This window comes from Stegastes partitus, unplaced genomic scaffold (assembly GCF_000690725.1).
Source record: "Stegastes partitus isolate 25-593 unplaced genomic scaffold, Stegastes_partitus-1.0.2 Scaffold1124, whole genome shotgun sequence".
Taxonomy (NCBI): domain Eukaryota; kingdom Metazoa; phylum Chordata; class Actinopteri; family Pomacentridae; genus Stegastes; species Stegastes partitus.
In genome coordinates this window covers 109,731-127,452 of record NW_007578855.1, presented here as the reverse complement: position 1 = coordinate 127,452, position 17,722 = coordinate 109,731, and the positions used below count along the sequence as shown (strand labels likewise).

General features: G+C 43.4%; 1 protein-coding gene across 1 annotated transcript; it reads left to right on the top strand.

Moving 5' to 3' along the window:
* The first annotated feature begins 205 nt into the window (after positions 1-205).
* LOC103368113 (transmembrane protein 184B-like) lies at positions 206-17,439 on the top strand. Its single transcript, XM_008296369.1, has 9 exons — positions 206-670; positions 3,765-3,998; positions 6,758-6,923; positions 11,301-11,391; positions 11,516-11,591; positions 11,872-11,963; positions 12,554-12,723; positions 13,400-13,594; positions 15,232-17,439. Exons 2-9 carry the CDS (start codon positions 3,765-3,767, stop codon positions 15,459-15,461), a joined length of 1,254 nt encoding a protein of 417 aa, XP_008294591.1. The 5' UTR covers positions 206-670; the 3' UTR covers positions 15,462-17,439.
* The last annotated feature ends 283 nt before the right edge of the window (positions 17,440-17,722 follow it).

Below are 17,722 nucleotides of genomic sequence, written 5' to 3'. Positions count from 1 at the left end.
AGGCTAAGCATATTAAGAAAATTGACCTTATTTTGTATTCTTTTTACTCTCAAAAACCTTGCAGTTATCAGGTTAAAATCTAAAAAAAACAAATGAACACAATGACCCAGCTGTATGAAGTGACATCATGCTCAACAGCAACGACATCAGAGAACGGCAAAGGCGTGACTGCGCATGCCCAGAGCTGCTGCTGCTGCTGCTGGCCGTTGCTTCTGTTGATGGGGTGAAGTGCTGATGTTGATGTTGGTGATATAACGGTGTGCGGTCCATCAGCGACGGGTGGAAAATGGCAATATAATACCACTAGTTAATTTCACACCCATCTAAACGATAGCAACAGAGTGTGTCGACTCTTTAAAGTCTATCGTAGTTTTGACTTTACGGTGAAGAAGCAACAGTAAGTTAGCGTTCAGCTAGCTAGGCTTGCTAACGCTAGCTAGCAGCGGCGTAGTTGAGGCTCAGCTGCCGACACTTAGCAGCTTCATACAGAGGAGGAGAGGCGAGTTTCCGGGGTTCGGACAACGATGCAGTGATTACATACGTGGCTGGTTGTCGTCTGGATGTTTGCGCTTTCGCCGGGATAAACTTCGTACACTCCGAACAAGTCGAGGTGATGAGCTAAACCGATGCCCAGATTGAGCCCAGCGCACATCAAACAACTGCAGAGGAGGTAAGCAGGATGGAGTCCGTCCGTGGAGACACACGCTACCATTTTACACTTTGGTGTTTGTTTTGGATTACTCGGTACCTATCGAAATCAGCAGCACTGGGGGTAAACATTGCCCCAGAATGTCCATTTAATATCAAGATGTTCTGCGGATGTGTGGCCAGATGTTAGGGTTAAAAACTGGGAACCTGCAGCCTCGTTGTTTGTGGGATTCATCACAGCAGCACCATGGAAATGACTTGTGGTAACAGCTAAGTGGCTCTGTTGTCTGCACTGCCTCTTAATGAACACAGCCTGGGTGGCCTGATGCGTTGACAGTATGTTTGAGGCTCCTCTCCTCGCCTGAAGACTTATGGCATGTGACAAAGACAGCTGATTCAATTCAGGTCAAAGCACAATACGTGTTTTGATCGAAGCCATCGGTGCAGTCAGCAGGATTCATTTTGGTGCCTTCCTCTCTTGTTTGTGAGACACTGGGAACGAGTGGTTGTGGTCTTTGTGAGTGCATGTATATTGTATCTCACAGTAGATGCTGTGTGGATCAGTTTTAATTATTTGTTATCATGAATACATCATTTTCACACTGCCACATAATCAATACTGCAGATAAATTATAGATTTGACTCAGCAGCAGGGTAGTAATTGTGAAGCTGTGTAATGACAATAAAGTCTTTCCCTCAATGTCAATACATAAAACAGTACCTTACCAAGGATGCCACAGTTAATGGATTCAATGGTTAAATTAATCATCAACCACTATAATAATCAAGGTAGTTTTTTAACAAAAAAAAATCTCTATTTCCAGTTAAAATGTGACTATTTTCTGTTTTTCTTTCCCTCCTCTCTGACAGTAAACTGAATATCTTTGAGTTCTGGACAAAACACAGGATGTACACATTTACATTTTTCAACTTTTCCTCACTGAATAACCAATCAATTAGTCGAGAAAGTAATCAACAGATTAATTGACAGTTAAATCAGAATCAGCTTGAATGGCCGAGTATGGACACAACATACATAGAATTTGGTCCCGGCTGTTGGTGTCGCCCTGGGAATGAGCAATAGGAAAAGAATAACAATAAAGTAAAATAAGTATAGAAAGAAAAAAAATAAAAATAAAATAATAATAATAAAAAATAAAATATATACAAGAATGTGCACATCTAGAAGAAAAAAATATATAATATAGTAATTATATATGAAGTGTATAATTAAGTGTTTGTTGCAGGCCTGTACCTTACCGCTATATGTTTGGACACAGAGAATCAGCTGTTAATTAGTCCACATGATGTTGATTTGTTATTTGGGTAAGTCACAGAGGAACTGTCGACTTCTTCTGTAATCACACAAATCTGAAAAAGGAATTCTGGCTGTCTGTGGTATTTCTTCAAAACAGTCCAGATGTACAGAACATTTTCTGTACCGCCTTAGCTTCATTTTCAAAATGTTTTTTGCCTAATTGTCAAAGCGTGCATCTCATGCGTATGTGACACACTGATATGTTTCATATTACTGCATCACCACGAGCTGATCGAGTCTCTGGTGAGCAGCAGTCATCGGTGACAACGCTGTGCACCAGCCTACATTTAGCTGGTGCACGGAGGGGTTTGACAGTTATTGTCAAATTAGTTTTCATTATGAATGATTAGATTATTGCCTTCCTGGAATCCACACCGAGTCACTGACGTAGTTGGACAGATGACAGTATGGAGAGATGTGCTTTGATGGTGATGGAGAATCCGTCTGGATGCTTGTGATGATGTGATCTCCAGTTTGACCTGTCATGTGTAATAACGAGATGCAGACCTCTTAATTTCTGTTAATTATTGTTCAAATGTTAAAGTATGATGATTTTTCCTATTAGATTTGGGGAACAAAACTGAAACCCAACAACATCTTTATCATTTTTTAGGTGTACATTAGGACTGAACAATTAATAGATTTGAAATTGAAAACAAGGCTGCAATTTAGGATATGCAACCTGACTGACCCCTGGTTTAAAGTGGGTTCACAATGTTTTTACAAATTCATTCATCATCTCTACACCTTGATCCTCACCAGGGTATCAAGGGGCTGGAGTCTATCCCAGCTGACTCAGGGTGAAGGCAGGTTCACCTGGACAGGTAACCAGTCTATCACAGGGCTACACTTAGAGACAGACAACCAAGCACACTCACATTCACACCTACGGACAATTTACAATCACCAATTAACTTCAGCATGTTTGTGGACTGTGGGAGGAAGCTGGAGAACCTGGAGAGAACCCACGCTGCACGGGGAGAACATGGAGACTCCACGCAGAAAGATCCCGGGTGTCCTCACTGGGATGCAAACTGGCGACCTTCTAGCTGGACGGTGCTAACCACTGAGTCAGGCTTACAGCCCTTGCAATAAGATATTTCCCCCAAATTGTTTAAACATGGTGTATATAGGTTGCATTCAGCTTTATGTCAGGAAACTGTCTTATTGTCGCAGCTGTCTGAGGGCCTAGTTGTGTTCAGCCTACACCTTCACATTGATTTGTGGAGAAATGTTCCACTATTCTGTACACAGATGTCTGTGTGTAGTATCATTTCTAGTCACACTACACATACATTATGCCCTGAGCCGAGCAGAGAGAAAAAAGGGGGGGAGAAACTGGGTCAGCAGATCTCGGCTCATTGCTGTCACACTCTGTCTTTTAGGGATTTTCAGCCCCACTTCCAGCCCACATCTTGACGTGTGTGGTTTTCACCCTCTTCACCAGCCTCCCCTCACTCACCCACCGTATGCCTCCTCTTCACTCACCGTTTTGATCTCGCTTCCTCTGTCAATCCACACAATCTCTTCAGATGTGTGCTCTGTCCTACTTTGCTCTGCTCCGTATCTTTTTTTGTTTCTCATACCCACATCCGCAGATGTTGGATTTGAGATTACGGTCTTCGACTGTGCAGCCCTGCTGACATGCATTTACGCATTACGCTGTTTTATTCAGGCTGTTTAACTTGAGCTTCTGCAGTTGTATGTTGATGGCTGTTGTTGGTTGTTGTAGGCTCCCAAACATGTAAAACGTGTAGGTTGAATGAGTTTGTATTAATAAAACCGTTTCCTCATACAGATGAGTCAGCTTTGGTGGCGAGCCAAACGGCTGTCGGAGAACTTGGGGAATGTCTCTCCTAATGGCCTCCCCCCGGGGTCCCCAGCCACTGTGGCCCCCCAGGGACCCAACTCCTCCTGGGTGCCAGAAGCCCCAGTGGTCACACTCGAGGAGCCAATTTTCCTCATGACCTCCACAGCTCAGACGATATCAGGATTCTTTGTTTGGACAGCTCTTCTGATCACATGTCACCAGGTAAGGACAGCGTTTGAAGCTTAACTCAAAACTCCAAAGATGTCAGGTTCAGGTTATTGAAAGGAAAGTCAAAACCTGGCATAGTATCATTAAACAAAACATTAAAACCATACCTGCTAACTTATTGTATGTGGCTGTAAGTAAGTAGTTAGTCCACAGCATCGGATTAATCTTGTCTCCATGTCTGGGATCATTTATAATTATTGATATTTGATGAAGTTACTGCTGCCTCGTGCGTAAATGCACACAACTCTCAAAGATGCTCATATGAACACACTGCCTGATGCTTTGTATATTTAATAAACTCAGAGGAAGGACGACCGCAAACAGCTGAAAGCAACAAACTGAACTTCGTTTCCTCTCATTAATCTGACTTGTTACAGATTCTGTTTTCATCGCAGTAAATATTCATTTTTATGCATGTTTCAGTTTATAATAGATGTAAAATTATAGGACCAAGGGAATGAGAAAGGCGTGTTGTGCTTTAAGTGTCTCTCTGTGATGTTTTTGGACGAATATTGGTGTTTAAATGTGATTAAAGTCTTCCTCAAATCACTTCATGCAACTCCCAGTACTGTCACTTGTGGGTGCCTAATGTGACCACATGCAGGTCAGACTTGTGCCGTGTTGAAAGTGACTCTGAAATGTCTCTAGGTCCAACCTGGTGAGAGTGCTGTTTTGTGGAACACTGACCAGGGTGCTAATTCAAACAGGAAGGCTATCAGATGAACAGAAAGGAGTGTCTGTCTGACCGGGGCCAAGAGTTTTTAAAGGAGGTTAAAACCGACAGCAGAGAGAAAACAGGAAATACGAGGAGGCAGACTTGAGGAACGAGAACAAAAATGCTCCCGACAGGATGTGAATTGGGGATGTTGCAGTTCGTGGTAACCCAAAGGCCACAAGGGAGCTGCCACATGCTAAGTCTGACTGACTGAGGATGATTAGGAGCTCACCCAGAATATACGGAAAGAGCTCAGTGAGTCCAGCTTTGACTGCTGCTTATCTGCAGCTGATAGGAAGATAGTTTATGTTTCCTGTGTGATGTGAACAGTGGTTTTCAAATCTGTGAGTAAAGAACGCGCTCAGTGTTAGTGCCTGGTTTGTGTTTTTTTCAGTGCTCACGTTACACAGAAGTGTTGAGTGAGTGTGAGGCACATCTATTGTGCTTAGAGGCATAGATGGATGGATGGTTTGTCTTCCAGTGTTTGCTGATGCTCTTTACACGCAGGGTTAAAGAATAGCCTTCTGTCACTCTAGCAACAGGTGCTCGTGGCTCAACGACGACGACATCATCAGAGAGCAGGAGGGTCACCTAGCAACAGGGCCTGTGAGTGCACGGTCTCGCTGGTTGCATTGTCACCCAGTGTTTGCAGTTTTACAAAAGGTGTGTCTGTTTACAGGCCAGGAAAGGTGATAGGTGGGGGGCATTGTGTAAGTGGAAAAGCGCCGGATGGAGCAGACGGAGGTGCCGGTGACAGAGGCCCACCCTGCGCTCCCTCGCTTCCTGCCGTCTGCTGTCCTGAATAGGGGGTGATTACAGCCGAGTATCAGTTACCTGAAACGGCCCCACGTGTTCGTGCATGCTCCCAACACACACCCTGCAGACTCCCACCACTCCAGCATCCAACGTGAGCTGGCTGCACGCATATGGGTTTCATGAGGAAGCAGTCGGTTTCAGCCGACTTGTTGATCCAGCACATTCTGAACCGTGGCTTCACGATGAGGAAGCTGATGCATACTCGTGTGCTCTTTTCTCATTGTTTATTATGATATGCATCTTGATCGCAAAAATTAGAGATGGTCTTTCAACCCACTTTTAATTTATATAATGTCGTGGCTGCATCTTGCATGGGCAGACGTATGAACACGTGTCACAGCTCAGTAGTTTCTGCTACAGTGGGTGTGTCTGGAATCAATTTTTGCCGTGATGACAGACACACACAGACACACACAGACTCACAAAGTCAATATTGCCGATGCTAAAGAATTCTGAAACTCATTTTTTACTCCCAGGCATCAGTTGCCGTTGACAGAACAGTCTGAGGTGCTGCATCACAGTTAGCGGCGGCAGTTGATAGAAACTTTACTTGCATAATTAATAGACAGTATAGAAACTGAAGTGCAGAAACTGGTTTGATCTTGACTTTTTAGTAGGAATGCAGGCCGTGCAGATGAAGCTGCACCATCCTTCTGACTTTACAGGTTTGAAGCAGGGGGTGTCAACAGTGTTACCATAGCAATACCTGGCTTTTGGAGACCAAGGGTTTACTGCGCTGTCTCTTTTTGATCCTCAAATGTGGGCTCCGGTTATCGTTGTGAAGCAGAATTCACCGAGCATTCGATTGTTTGCCCTCGAGTAGGGAACCTGAGCTGGGAGCACACTGCTGTCAAACTGGTTGTGCTGAGTGTGTAGGATCTCTGTGGTAACGCCAGAGTCCAAATGATTTCATAAATGATAAAGGAAATACGGTAATGGCTGCTCCTGGAGTGGCTTATGGAAGATTACACAGAACTGTTAGATCTGGTAGTTTTGCAGAGCTAATTAAAGAATATGTCCTTACATGCTACGTTAGTCACCATCCGTAGAGATGAACGTATAATGACATAATAGTGTAATAATATGTGATATCTAATGATCAGCTGTGCAGGGACTCGTTTTCTTTACGTCCCATCAGTCTGGTTAGATCATTGTGTCCTTCATCATTGAGCATTTCGGAACATGTCACCTTTTTCTGCCCTCTTTTCTTTCCTCTTTTCAGATCTACATGCACCTGCGTTACTACAGCTCTCCAAATGAGCAGAGGCACATAGTTCGGATCCTCTTCATCGTCCCCATCTACGCCTTTGACTCCTGGCTCAGCCTTCTGTTCTTCACCAACGAGGAGTACTACGTGTACTTCGACACGGTCCGAGACTGCTACGAAGGTGAATGGACAAAGGACAACACTACAATGGAGCGCTGCCGTATCTGGCGAGCACACAACAGGTCGTCTTTCACCGCAGTGGCGAGTGAAAGTTTTTCTTTTTCACTGTGTGTTTTGACTCCCAGAAGAAATAAGGGTGTGAGAATTTATGTGTTGTGATTCTCCAGCGGCAGATGGCCTCTGCAGTGTCTTCATTTACAAAGGTTCCTATCTTTGTTCTCACGTCTCCGTGGCCTGTTGGGATTGCAGGGGAGGGGAAACCTGTTTCCTAGCAACTGTGTGAAAACGAGCAAATCCTTGAGAAAGCATTTCACATGTAAGCAGTTAAATCCAAACAGCCTGTAACGTATGTAGCGTCAGTGGATTGTCCCAGAGTGTTCCTGTAGAATTAGAGGGGAAAGAGATAAGACAGGTCTTCATTAATTCTGAGGAAAATTCTGCCAACTTCATCACACAGTTACATAACATGGTACAGTTCCATGAATGGAAGTTAAATTATTTCATCATCACGTGTGCTTTATTAGGATTACTGCTCGTAGATGCATGTAAGACTGAATTTGAACGTAGGCTCTCAACTTAAGTTTGAACTAGTCAGAATGATGTAGATCTAAATGTACAGTCGTGACTCGATAATCCGACACTAAATGTAAAACCTTCTTCTGTGTCGGATATCAAGGCTGTCGGATTGTCAAGACGGAGTTCCAGATACAAGGAGGGCTTGATGCTGGAAGGCTCATTAGTTGTTCATTATTGTTCATAGTTGTTATAATAACTAGTAGGGCTGGTCCCAATAGAACTTTCTGCTCTCTGGATATTTGGGCCCAATTAATGATGAATATCAGAATATTCGGTGCGGTCGGGGGCCACTTCCACCCCGGGGCAGCGCTCTGACGGGGTGGAAGTGTCCAGAACACACAGGCAGTACTTGGCTGCTGATGCTAGTTTAGTTAGCGCTCACACTTCTGTTTCCTCCATCGGTGGCGGCGGGGGAGTGGCAGATACGCTCCACCGTTACCATCCATGTTTACTTCCATAAACACTGAGCACGCTCGCTGCGTGTGACGTCGTCGTGTCCTCTTCTGCGCATGCGGGACACTTTTGGCTCGTATGAATTTCACACAGCAGATCACATACAAGTCGCATTGAACTGGAAACGTGAAGGAAGTCACAAAGAAATCCTCATTGAGCATCAAGTCCTGCAGTGTGAACGTAGCCAATCTGTGGGATTGTTCAGTCAGATAATACGCCGTCATCCTGATTGGTGACATTAAATGTCATGTCGGAGTCAGAATCCAAGGCTGTCGCTATGTTAAGGCTGTTTTTATGGGTTCTGTTTGTTTTTCTTAAAAGCCTGTCGGATAGCAAGATTTAGGATTGTTAATGATTGGATTATCGAGTCACAGCTGTAATTACAGGTGTCTTGAATTACAGTTTTGACTTGGCTAAAGGATGCTGCAGATACCTGTAGTTATGTCAGAAGCTAAGGCCAGGTGGAGGTGGAGGCAGCACCACAACCATGACTGCATGTAATAAGCTGTTTTACAGTGACGTCAGAGAGACCACAGTTCTAGTTTCTATCTTCTAATGATCTTATCCACCACTGTTTAGCTTCTTTGAGGCTCCAATATTATGTAATTATAGTTTGTCCAGCCTGAATTACAGATAGCTCTAACTGTGGTTCTGACTGGTCGGAGTGGTGTAATAGATATCTGAAATAAAAATTCTCACTAATCATAGTGTATCGACAGACCGTCAGTTAATATCTGTAGTTCACTATTAAATGTTGAGGCGTGTGTGTGAAGCTACACAACAATATATGGCTGCATTTCTTCTTGTGGGGGTTTTCTGCCTACCTCAGCTTTAAAATAAAAAATGATGCCTGCATCACTGCACACAATGACGCCACCGTAAGCTGAGTTGGTCAGGAACCATCGGGGCCATCTGCTGTTTCTGGCCACGTTATCCTGCCTCGGTGCAGGCGTCACACAGGCCGAGCACAGTAACACCTGAGACCCCGTGCACAGGTAGAGTCCCCCCCTGCATTCAGAGGTGTGTTCTGATTAATGTAACAGCACTTGAATAGTTGATGTTTACAAGGCAGAAGGCTGTTTATACATTCATCTGCTGAAACTGGAAAGTATCTAAAACCTGAGTGTGTCTATGAGGAAGAATATTGATCCCACTAGTTTGTAAGTCAGTCCTGATCCAGCAGGTGCGACGTCGATACACTGAGAATGACCTTTCAGGGATGCGGGAGGCATCTTGTGTTCGATTGGTAAACATCTGATAGGAAAACGTGCATATTTGTAGATTTTCTAGTGATGGAGAAGCTGTAGGTTCATTTTAGTTTCTGCTAAACAGCTCATTTAACTTAAAACATATCAGACACAAAATATTATCTAAGCAGAATATTTTTGGTTTATCTTTGAACTCGAGTGTAAGGGGTTTAATTAGTTGATTGATTGATTTTATTATTGTGCCATACACATATATATATTAATGGGCTGCAAGGTGGCTCGGTGGTTAGCACCGTCGCCTCGCAGCTAGAAGGTCGCTGGTTGGTGAGGACACCCGGGATCTTTCTGCGTGGAGTCTCCATGTTCTCTCCGGGTTCTCCACCTGTCCAGGTGAACCTGCCTTCACCCTAAGTCAGCTGGGATAGACTCCAGCCCCCCACCACCCTGGTGAGGATTAAGCAGTGTGTAGATGATGGATGGATGTTTAAGTTTGGATAGCCTCTGCTCACAGAATCTCAGTAACTTATTAACTCGGCAGGCCTTCATCGACTTGTTATGGCTTGTAAGGCAGGTCATGAGCCTTCAGTAGATACTGTCAGCTGATGACAACAACTCCAGAGCTGATCAATCCTTTGACTCTTTGAATCTTGTTGCCACACTCGACAACCATGAGCTCATCTAAACAACGGACTGATGCTGATTGGTGCCTCCAACGCAGAAGAAGGTTGTAAAGATGAAGTTTTAGGCTGAAGTGTTTTCAGCTCAGACTTTCCACTCTCAGAAATGTCATTAAGAAACGGCAGTTATGTGGGAACTGTGGAGACGTGATTTGGAGGAGCGAGGAAAGGTTTTGCCCAACAGATGCAAAATCTTTGTATGGCTGACAAGGAAAGGAAAGTTTAGCTGACATATTGTTATCCAGATATCAATTTTGAGATCCAACTATTCGCCCGCCAACACTTGAATTTGTTTAAAAGCGCTTTACTGTGTGAATAAATAAAGAAACCAATAATATAAATAATGTTCTGTCATATATTTTATGAAGACGCACGTCGATGTCCAGCTACATTCAGTGTCTGAGCATTTTAGAGGGAAAAACTACCATAAATGCAAGTATGCAACAGCGACAAAGCCAGCGACTGTTCTGGAGAGTGATGTCGGTGAGCTGCGATCACAGGCTCACTTTTAAGCTGAGCCACCTTGAACAGCAGAGAGGGCTGAGGCAGCGGGGAGCCGCTGTCTGTGCGTTACCCTTTCATTAGCCTGCAAACACCTGGGGCAGCGCATGGAAAACATTCTGCTCACTCAGGGACACCAATTACTGCGATCAGTGTGCAGTCCAGTCAGCTTTATTTAAATTGCATGTTACGTCTTATCAGAATAGTCAATAAATGATTGACCCGTACAGAGGCTGTGATGCAACGGTCCTGAAGGCTTTTTATTTTAAACTACTTGTCTAAATGTCAAAAGCGGAGCAGATGTGTTTTCTCAGATGATTATCAAAATAGTTATCGGTTGTATTTTCCATGACTGTGATGATGATTCTAGTTCTCTAATTCTAATTTCAAGCAGGTTTGTAAAGCAGAGCTGGAGAGGGGTCATCAGTCTGAGGCCACGCTTAGATAAAGTGATGGTATTTGTTCAGACTGTCCCTGAAATCTGTCATGTTACTGCAAAAGCAAACGCTGTACCTGGCCACATTGGGTGATTGCGTATGACAGGGCTACACAATATTACTTTTCAGCATTGGCAAGGAAATATGCAAGATTTTCAACAATAAGTAAATTAACCCAAACACATGCTACAGCTTTGTTACTACTGGATTTATGATTCATCTACAAGAGAGGTCTCTCTGCTAAAACATCATTCACTCTGATTCAGGGAGTCTTGGATGCACAGGTTTTTTTTAATTTACTTTATTTACAAGACATTCGCAGGCTCCACATGTGTCCAGCAAAATAAGTGAGGAATGTTGGATGTTGTTTCCGTGTGTTCTAGTTGTATAAATGCAGCTAATCATGTCTGATCTGTATGTCCTTGAACTACAGAAGTAATCAGCAGTAACAAATGAGCATAAATGGTGTATTTGCTGGTTAATAGAAAGTGGGAATGATTTCACTGAGTTGTTTTCTGTTTTCCAGCCTTTGTCATCTACAACTTCCTGAGTCTGTGCTACGAGTATCTGGGAGGAGAGAGCGCCATCATGGCTGAAATCAGAGGGAAACCCATCGAGTGAGTCTTGTCTGCTGTCGTCTTCCCTTTCTGATATAATCACCTACTTCAGTAATGTTGTATTAACACAGCCTGTGTACTTTTCTGGTTATTTTGACCTGTTTTAACCTGCACTTCACTTTAGGTCAAGCTGCATGTACGGGACCTGTTGTCTGTGGGGCAAGACCTACTCAATTGGGTTCCTCCGGTTCTGCAAACAGGTACCAGTCCCTTCCTCTGGCTCATACATTGTTTAACCGTTGGATGCTGACACACCCCATTTTCTGGGCTGCTCTTAAAGTATTTGTTGCATCGAGGTATCGCACATCTTTACAAACATATAGAACTTCACGACTTGACCTTTCCAATGACTGATCTGTTCACTGAGGTGTTGTTATCAATATGATGATCTTGTTCATGTGAAAATCTACTTTCAAGGAATTCAGATTTGAATCTCTTCCACCACAGTGACTGTTACGTTTTCCACTCTTGCCTCCGCAGGCGACTCTCCAGTTCTGCGTGGTGAAACCCCTGATGGCCGTGATCACTGTCATTCTTCAGGCCTTTGGGAAATACAGAGATGGAGACTTCAAGTATGTTTCCACAGCATCTCCCTGAGCAGTGGTTCATGGTTCTGACTCACTGGGCTGTGTCACTGCACCGTAGACGTTATAGCGACACAGGTTGAACCAAAAGTCTTGTCCGACTTTAACAGCTGAGCAGCTTTGGATCAGCTTTTATAAATGCAGAAGCGTCACATCCCTAATGAGTGCTCATGTTCAGAGTATGTAAATTCAAGTCTCCTGATACTTTAGGATGAAACATTTGGGGAAATATCTCTGATTTGGGTTTTTCTGATTTGATTTGCAAAGTCAGTTCAGAAACTGTGCTACAGATTTAAAACGTGTGATGAACCATTACCACATGAGATACGAGCTAAACCCTGAAGTGCAGCCTTTGCAACCCGCTAATCAAAGTGTTTCAACTGTGATTGAAATTTGTGAAAATGAAAACATGCGATTTGCTTAATTGTTTAGCTCTACCATTATGATGTAGTTCTTTGGTAATTGATCTGTTTTGGCTTAATTTAATTTAAAGGGCTGCAGGTTTTCTACCTTGTGACACGTGATCTGCTTGTTGTGCCTCTCCATCTATGTGATGTCTTCTCCCCTCTCTCTTCCAGCGTGGCCAGTGGCTACCTGTACGTCACCATTATCTACAACATCTCCGTCAGTCTGTCGCTCTACGCGCTCTTCCTCTTCTACTTTGCCACGCGTGAGCTGCTCGTCCCTTACAACCCTGTGCTCAAATTCTTCATGGTCAAGTCCGTCATCTTTCTCTCCTTCTGGCAGGGTAAGAACGCCACGTTCACAAACCGATAACCTAATACATCAACCTTCCACTTTTACTGAAAGCTACCTCAGCTGGGTAATTGGCTAAAAGACAAATGAAGCAAGCTCAGAGGTCGAGCAGTGGTAACTGGCACAAGAAAGGCTGCCATGCCAACCATTCCACTTTTCTCCCAGTTCTGGGTTTTTAGTCATGCACGGATTTATAATTGCTTTTGAAGCATGTGGCTGAAACTCACTTCAGCCCCTTTCAGACATGCGCTCCTTTCCGTTGTCCTAATCTGATGCCATCTTAACGTGTCAGCTTCATGTCTGAATGAGCACCCTGCTTTAATTATAAAGGTCTTAATAGAGTCATAGCAACATTTCTGTACCAGTTTTGACACAAGTCTTATGTGCATGCAGGGTGGATAGATGGATGGATGTCGGTGAGTAGGGAAGCGTGAATATACCAGGCTGTTAGTTATCTGGACAGTCTGATAAGCTACTGTTAGTTTTTTTTTTCACATTAATGTAAAGTGACTCGATAATCGACCCTTAACAATCCTAAACCTGCTATAGTGTCGAATTATCGAGTCACGACTGTATTCAAAAGGCAGAACGCCGTCACTTCAACATGCTAATAAAATTACACATTATAAAACGGTCTTTATCAGCTCCTCTATTTTTGCTCTCTTCAGGGATGCTGCTGGCCATCCTGGAGAAGTGCGGCGCTATTCCTCAGATCACCTCCGCCGACTTCTCCGTGGGCGAAGGAACAGTTGCTGCCGGCTACCAAAACTTCATCATCTGCATCGAGATGTTCTTTGCTGCTGTTGCTTTGCGCCACGCCTTCACTTACAAGGTCTACATGGACAAACGGCTGGACTCGTACGGTAGGTGTGGTGTGTCTGAGAGAGAGAAGGGAGAATGTCTGGAGTGTAACTGAGGGGTTGAGATTAAAAAGGAAAAGCAAACGGTGTCGATAATGAAAAGTCTGTATGTTACAGCTTGCATTAGAATTTGCAGTCTTTCAGAGCTGATTTCTCTCTTTGTTTACCTCCCTTTTGACGCTGATTCCTGCTTTTACCACTAACATTTGGAATCATTCTCTTTTTCTTCTGCTCTGTTTTTCTATTCCGTCATTTTTATCTGAACTTCCTTGTCTTCCTTGTCTTCCTTTATTTCGTTTTTCTCTCTTCATTGCACTCAAAGGCTCCTTTCCTATCTATGGACAGTACGGTAGGTCCCGTGTCAGCTGTGTTCGTCTGTATCTGCATCGTTTCTGTTTATTAAAAATGCTTTTTGTCGGCTGTTGTTTTGTGGTTGAAAGCCCATTTCTTTCATGATTTTTGTTCAGCATGAATTCCCTTCATGTCTTGAATTAGATTGTTATTATTACTGCTATTGTTGTTAATGTTACTCTAGAAATTATGAATATTTTTTGTTTTGTTTGCGTACATTTAGTTTGCGCTCAGTTCAGTCAGCATTTGATCATTTTGTGTTTCCTTCTCCAGCTTCAGTCTTTGTTCCAACTCAGACTGGCCGGTCCTCTCTGTTTCTCTCATCCGATTAATCATTGTCCTGCTCGCTAAACACAGAAAGAGAGAAAAGATGTAGAGTATGATCAAAAGACAGATAACTAACTGAAGGAAACTGATGCTGACTGTCCACCTGCCTTGTGGTTCTGCATTAGATAGAAGTTAATGCATTTATCATGACCCTGACTGATACCAACCACCTGTTGTTTTATTAAATAACACGCATGTCTTCATTTGAGGAGCATATTTTTTCTTCCATCCTGCTATTTCAGTTCTGTTAAACCTTTTTTTTTTTTTGCAAAGATTTATGTGGAAAACTCACCAGACAACCTGTTTTGTTTTGTTTTTTTGGCCATTTGTCGTCGCTCCCTGTTCATCTTTTAACGCCGTGGTCTCAAACTCACCTTACGGGGGCCGCTGGAGGCAGAGTCTGGGTGTATTCCCCCCAAAAGGGTTTCAAGCATTCCAAAAAAAGTACAACTGATCCAGTTTTCTCAGTCTTTATTCATAACAATTCAGAACACAGGCTCCTCCTCCCTACTCCTACCTACACTTCCTCTTACAGCTCAGCCACATTTGGCTTGAGGGAGGAAACATTTGAGACCCTCAGTGTGGCTTGAAGATGCTCATCAGTAAGTCTGGACCTGAACTTTGACTTATTAAAGTTCATGGTGGAGAAGAGCTTTTCACACAGACAGAAAAAAACATGCATTTGCACTGACAGGATGTATGTTCCCTCCACTCTGTGACGCTCCTGAATCACGTTTCAAGTGACTAGCGTTGCTAATTTGTGTTGCTGTCACGATCCTGAGCTATGGTAGTCCACAGGTGATAAAATATATAAAACGCCCAGGGCAACGACTCGTTAAACTCTGATGTCAAGTAGGGGGCCACAAAATATCGTCCAGCTGGCCTCAATTGGTCCACGGACCGCGAGTTTGAGACCCCTGATTTAGCGCCTCTTTAACCCAATCTTTCCGTCCCACCTCTAGGTCGCTGTGCCCCCATGAAGAGCATCTCCAGCAGCCTGAAGGAGACCATGAACCCGGGCGACATGGTCCAGGACGCCATCCATAACTTCTCCCCAGCTTACCAGCAGTACACCCAGCAGTCCACGCTGGAGCGAGGTGGGGGGCCGCCGCTCTCCCGCAGCCACAGCAACCTCAGCACCCGCGGGGACAATGAAAAGACCCTCCTGCTCAGCTCCGACGACGAGTTCTGAGCGTCTCACACACACTCAGAGGCTCGCTGTGCTCCAGCTGTGTGAGACAAATCAGATCTTTTTATTTCAAGTTTAACTTAGAAGATCAGATGTTTTTTTTTTTGTTTTTTTTTAGATAACAACAAAAGATCCAGTGTGGGTCGATAGAGGTGGAAGGGAGTGTTTTATAAGACAAAAGAAGTGGGGAAAGGAGGGAGGTGTGATGGAATGGGAGATGTTATAAATGGAGCGAGGTTGGGATCCATTCAGCTGTTCTTTGTGTCATAGTTGCAGTTCTGGGGCCATTACTGGATTTATATGTGGAATATTGATCAGTACAAATAACCGTGCCTGCATATAGCATCTTAATTCTGCACTTTAGACTCTACGGCAAAAAAACAAACACAATGCTTTATATGAGCTAGAGGGAATAAGTGCCATCTTCACCTGAAACACACGGCCTCTTTAATTGTTCCGTTTTTATATTGGTTCTCGATCCGTTCGCCTCCTCAACCCCTCCTCAACCCCTCCTCAACCCCTCTGCCAACTCTGACTGAAACATTGCCAAATTCGTGGAGCAGTTCTCCAGTAATGAGTCTTAAAGTTTAGGGATGATTTATATTCAACGTGAGGAGCCTTTGAACTGCTGAGTTCATTTTGATATGTGAGTTCCATCACAAATAATTATCTTATTTAAACGTCGTACGGCCTTGCAGGTAAAACTCGTTTAGATCGATGGGAAGTCGTTATAAATATACTGTGTGTTTATCATTGTGGGTTCATCTGAACCAGCGACACAAAAGCGTGACTCCAGCTGTTGGTCTGCAGTTTTGTGGTTTTGTGGAGCGCCGAGGGAACAGCTGCAGGAGAGATTTCCGTGTGGGCAGAGGGACTGACAGAAGGACAGCACCCACACAGATTACAGATTACCGAAGAGGAAACACTTCCCTGCAGAGCCGGCCCAGCTGTGATGCGCGGCGGATTGTAATCTCATAATTGTTGGCCTTACGTGCAGCGCGGACCGGGCCTGCCTCTGCTGGCGCTGTTGGTAACAGCACCACTGCTGTAGGGTCAGGACGCTGGTGTTTACAGAGGCCGACTGGACACACTGAATATATATTACACACACAGTAAGGTGTAGAAGGTTGAAAAAAACACAGTGGAAAAACCTTCAAGCTGGCCACACGTCTTCTGTTTTATCTGATCTGTTTTTCCAGCATCTATGGTTGAGTTACTGTTTGTTTTCAGCTGATGTTTAACGCGTTTTCACATGACCAGTATACTGTATAACTTGCTTGTGGTTGTGATCCTAGTTGTTTCATGGCAGAGGAGTCCCATTAGGCCCAGTGCTGCCTCTACATGTTTTCTGTTGGTGCAGAATCCCAGATCGGCAACACAGTCCTGGTGAGGAATGAATGCAGTCGTAAAGAAAAAACAGGTTGTTTATGTTTTGATGGGAAATTTTGTTTTTAAGTTGGCAGAATAATTAAAAAGCATTTGTTGAATTGTTAGCCAGTAATCCTTCCAGTTATCATCTCAACTATTAACACGTTGCTGTCCTTCAAAGTCAAGGTTTGTTCCATGAATGTGCATTAAGTTGATTTAACTACCTGATACTTTCCCCCAGTAACAGCATATCAAACTCCATCATCTTCATTCAAAACTCTGTCAGATGATAGTTTTGATACGATGTTTAAAAGCTGGATGTTATTTACGAAGCTGAATTTATCAAACCAGGGATACCTAAATGCTGTAAATAGAGTCAAACTGAGCGCTGCTGCGAAACAGTGACGGTGACGACTGTGATGGCATTGCTTGTGTAGTGCTCTGTTTGAATATTTTTGTGTTTTAATGAGTTCATTTCGTATATACTCTTATTTTATTCTTTGTTGTATACTTTTTGATTTGTATATCGGTAATATCACATGTTTTGATTTGATGCTATATTGATTTATGTTGGTGTTGCAAAAGAAATAAAACACAAATGGGAAAAAAGACATTTCTGCATACTGTCTTTCACTTAACTACTGTAATACTTTAAATTAAAAAAACAAAAAAATAAAAACAACACCTTATTGTAAGTAATTTACTGAGTAAGTTAGTTCACAATGTTTATCCTGTTGACCTGCAGAGTTTTAAACCACTTCTGTCTTCTGCATTACACAGCTGTGTGTCTCACTCACAATTATAGAGGAAACAATGGACATGCTTTTTGTATGGAGTAGTGAGAGTCCCTTCAAAAGCAAAGTAAATATGCACAGAAAAATGTGTGCAGCAGGACG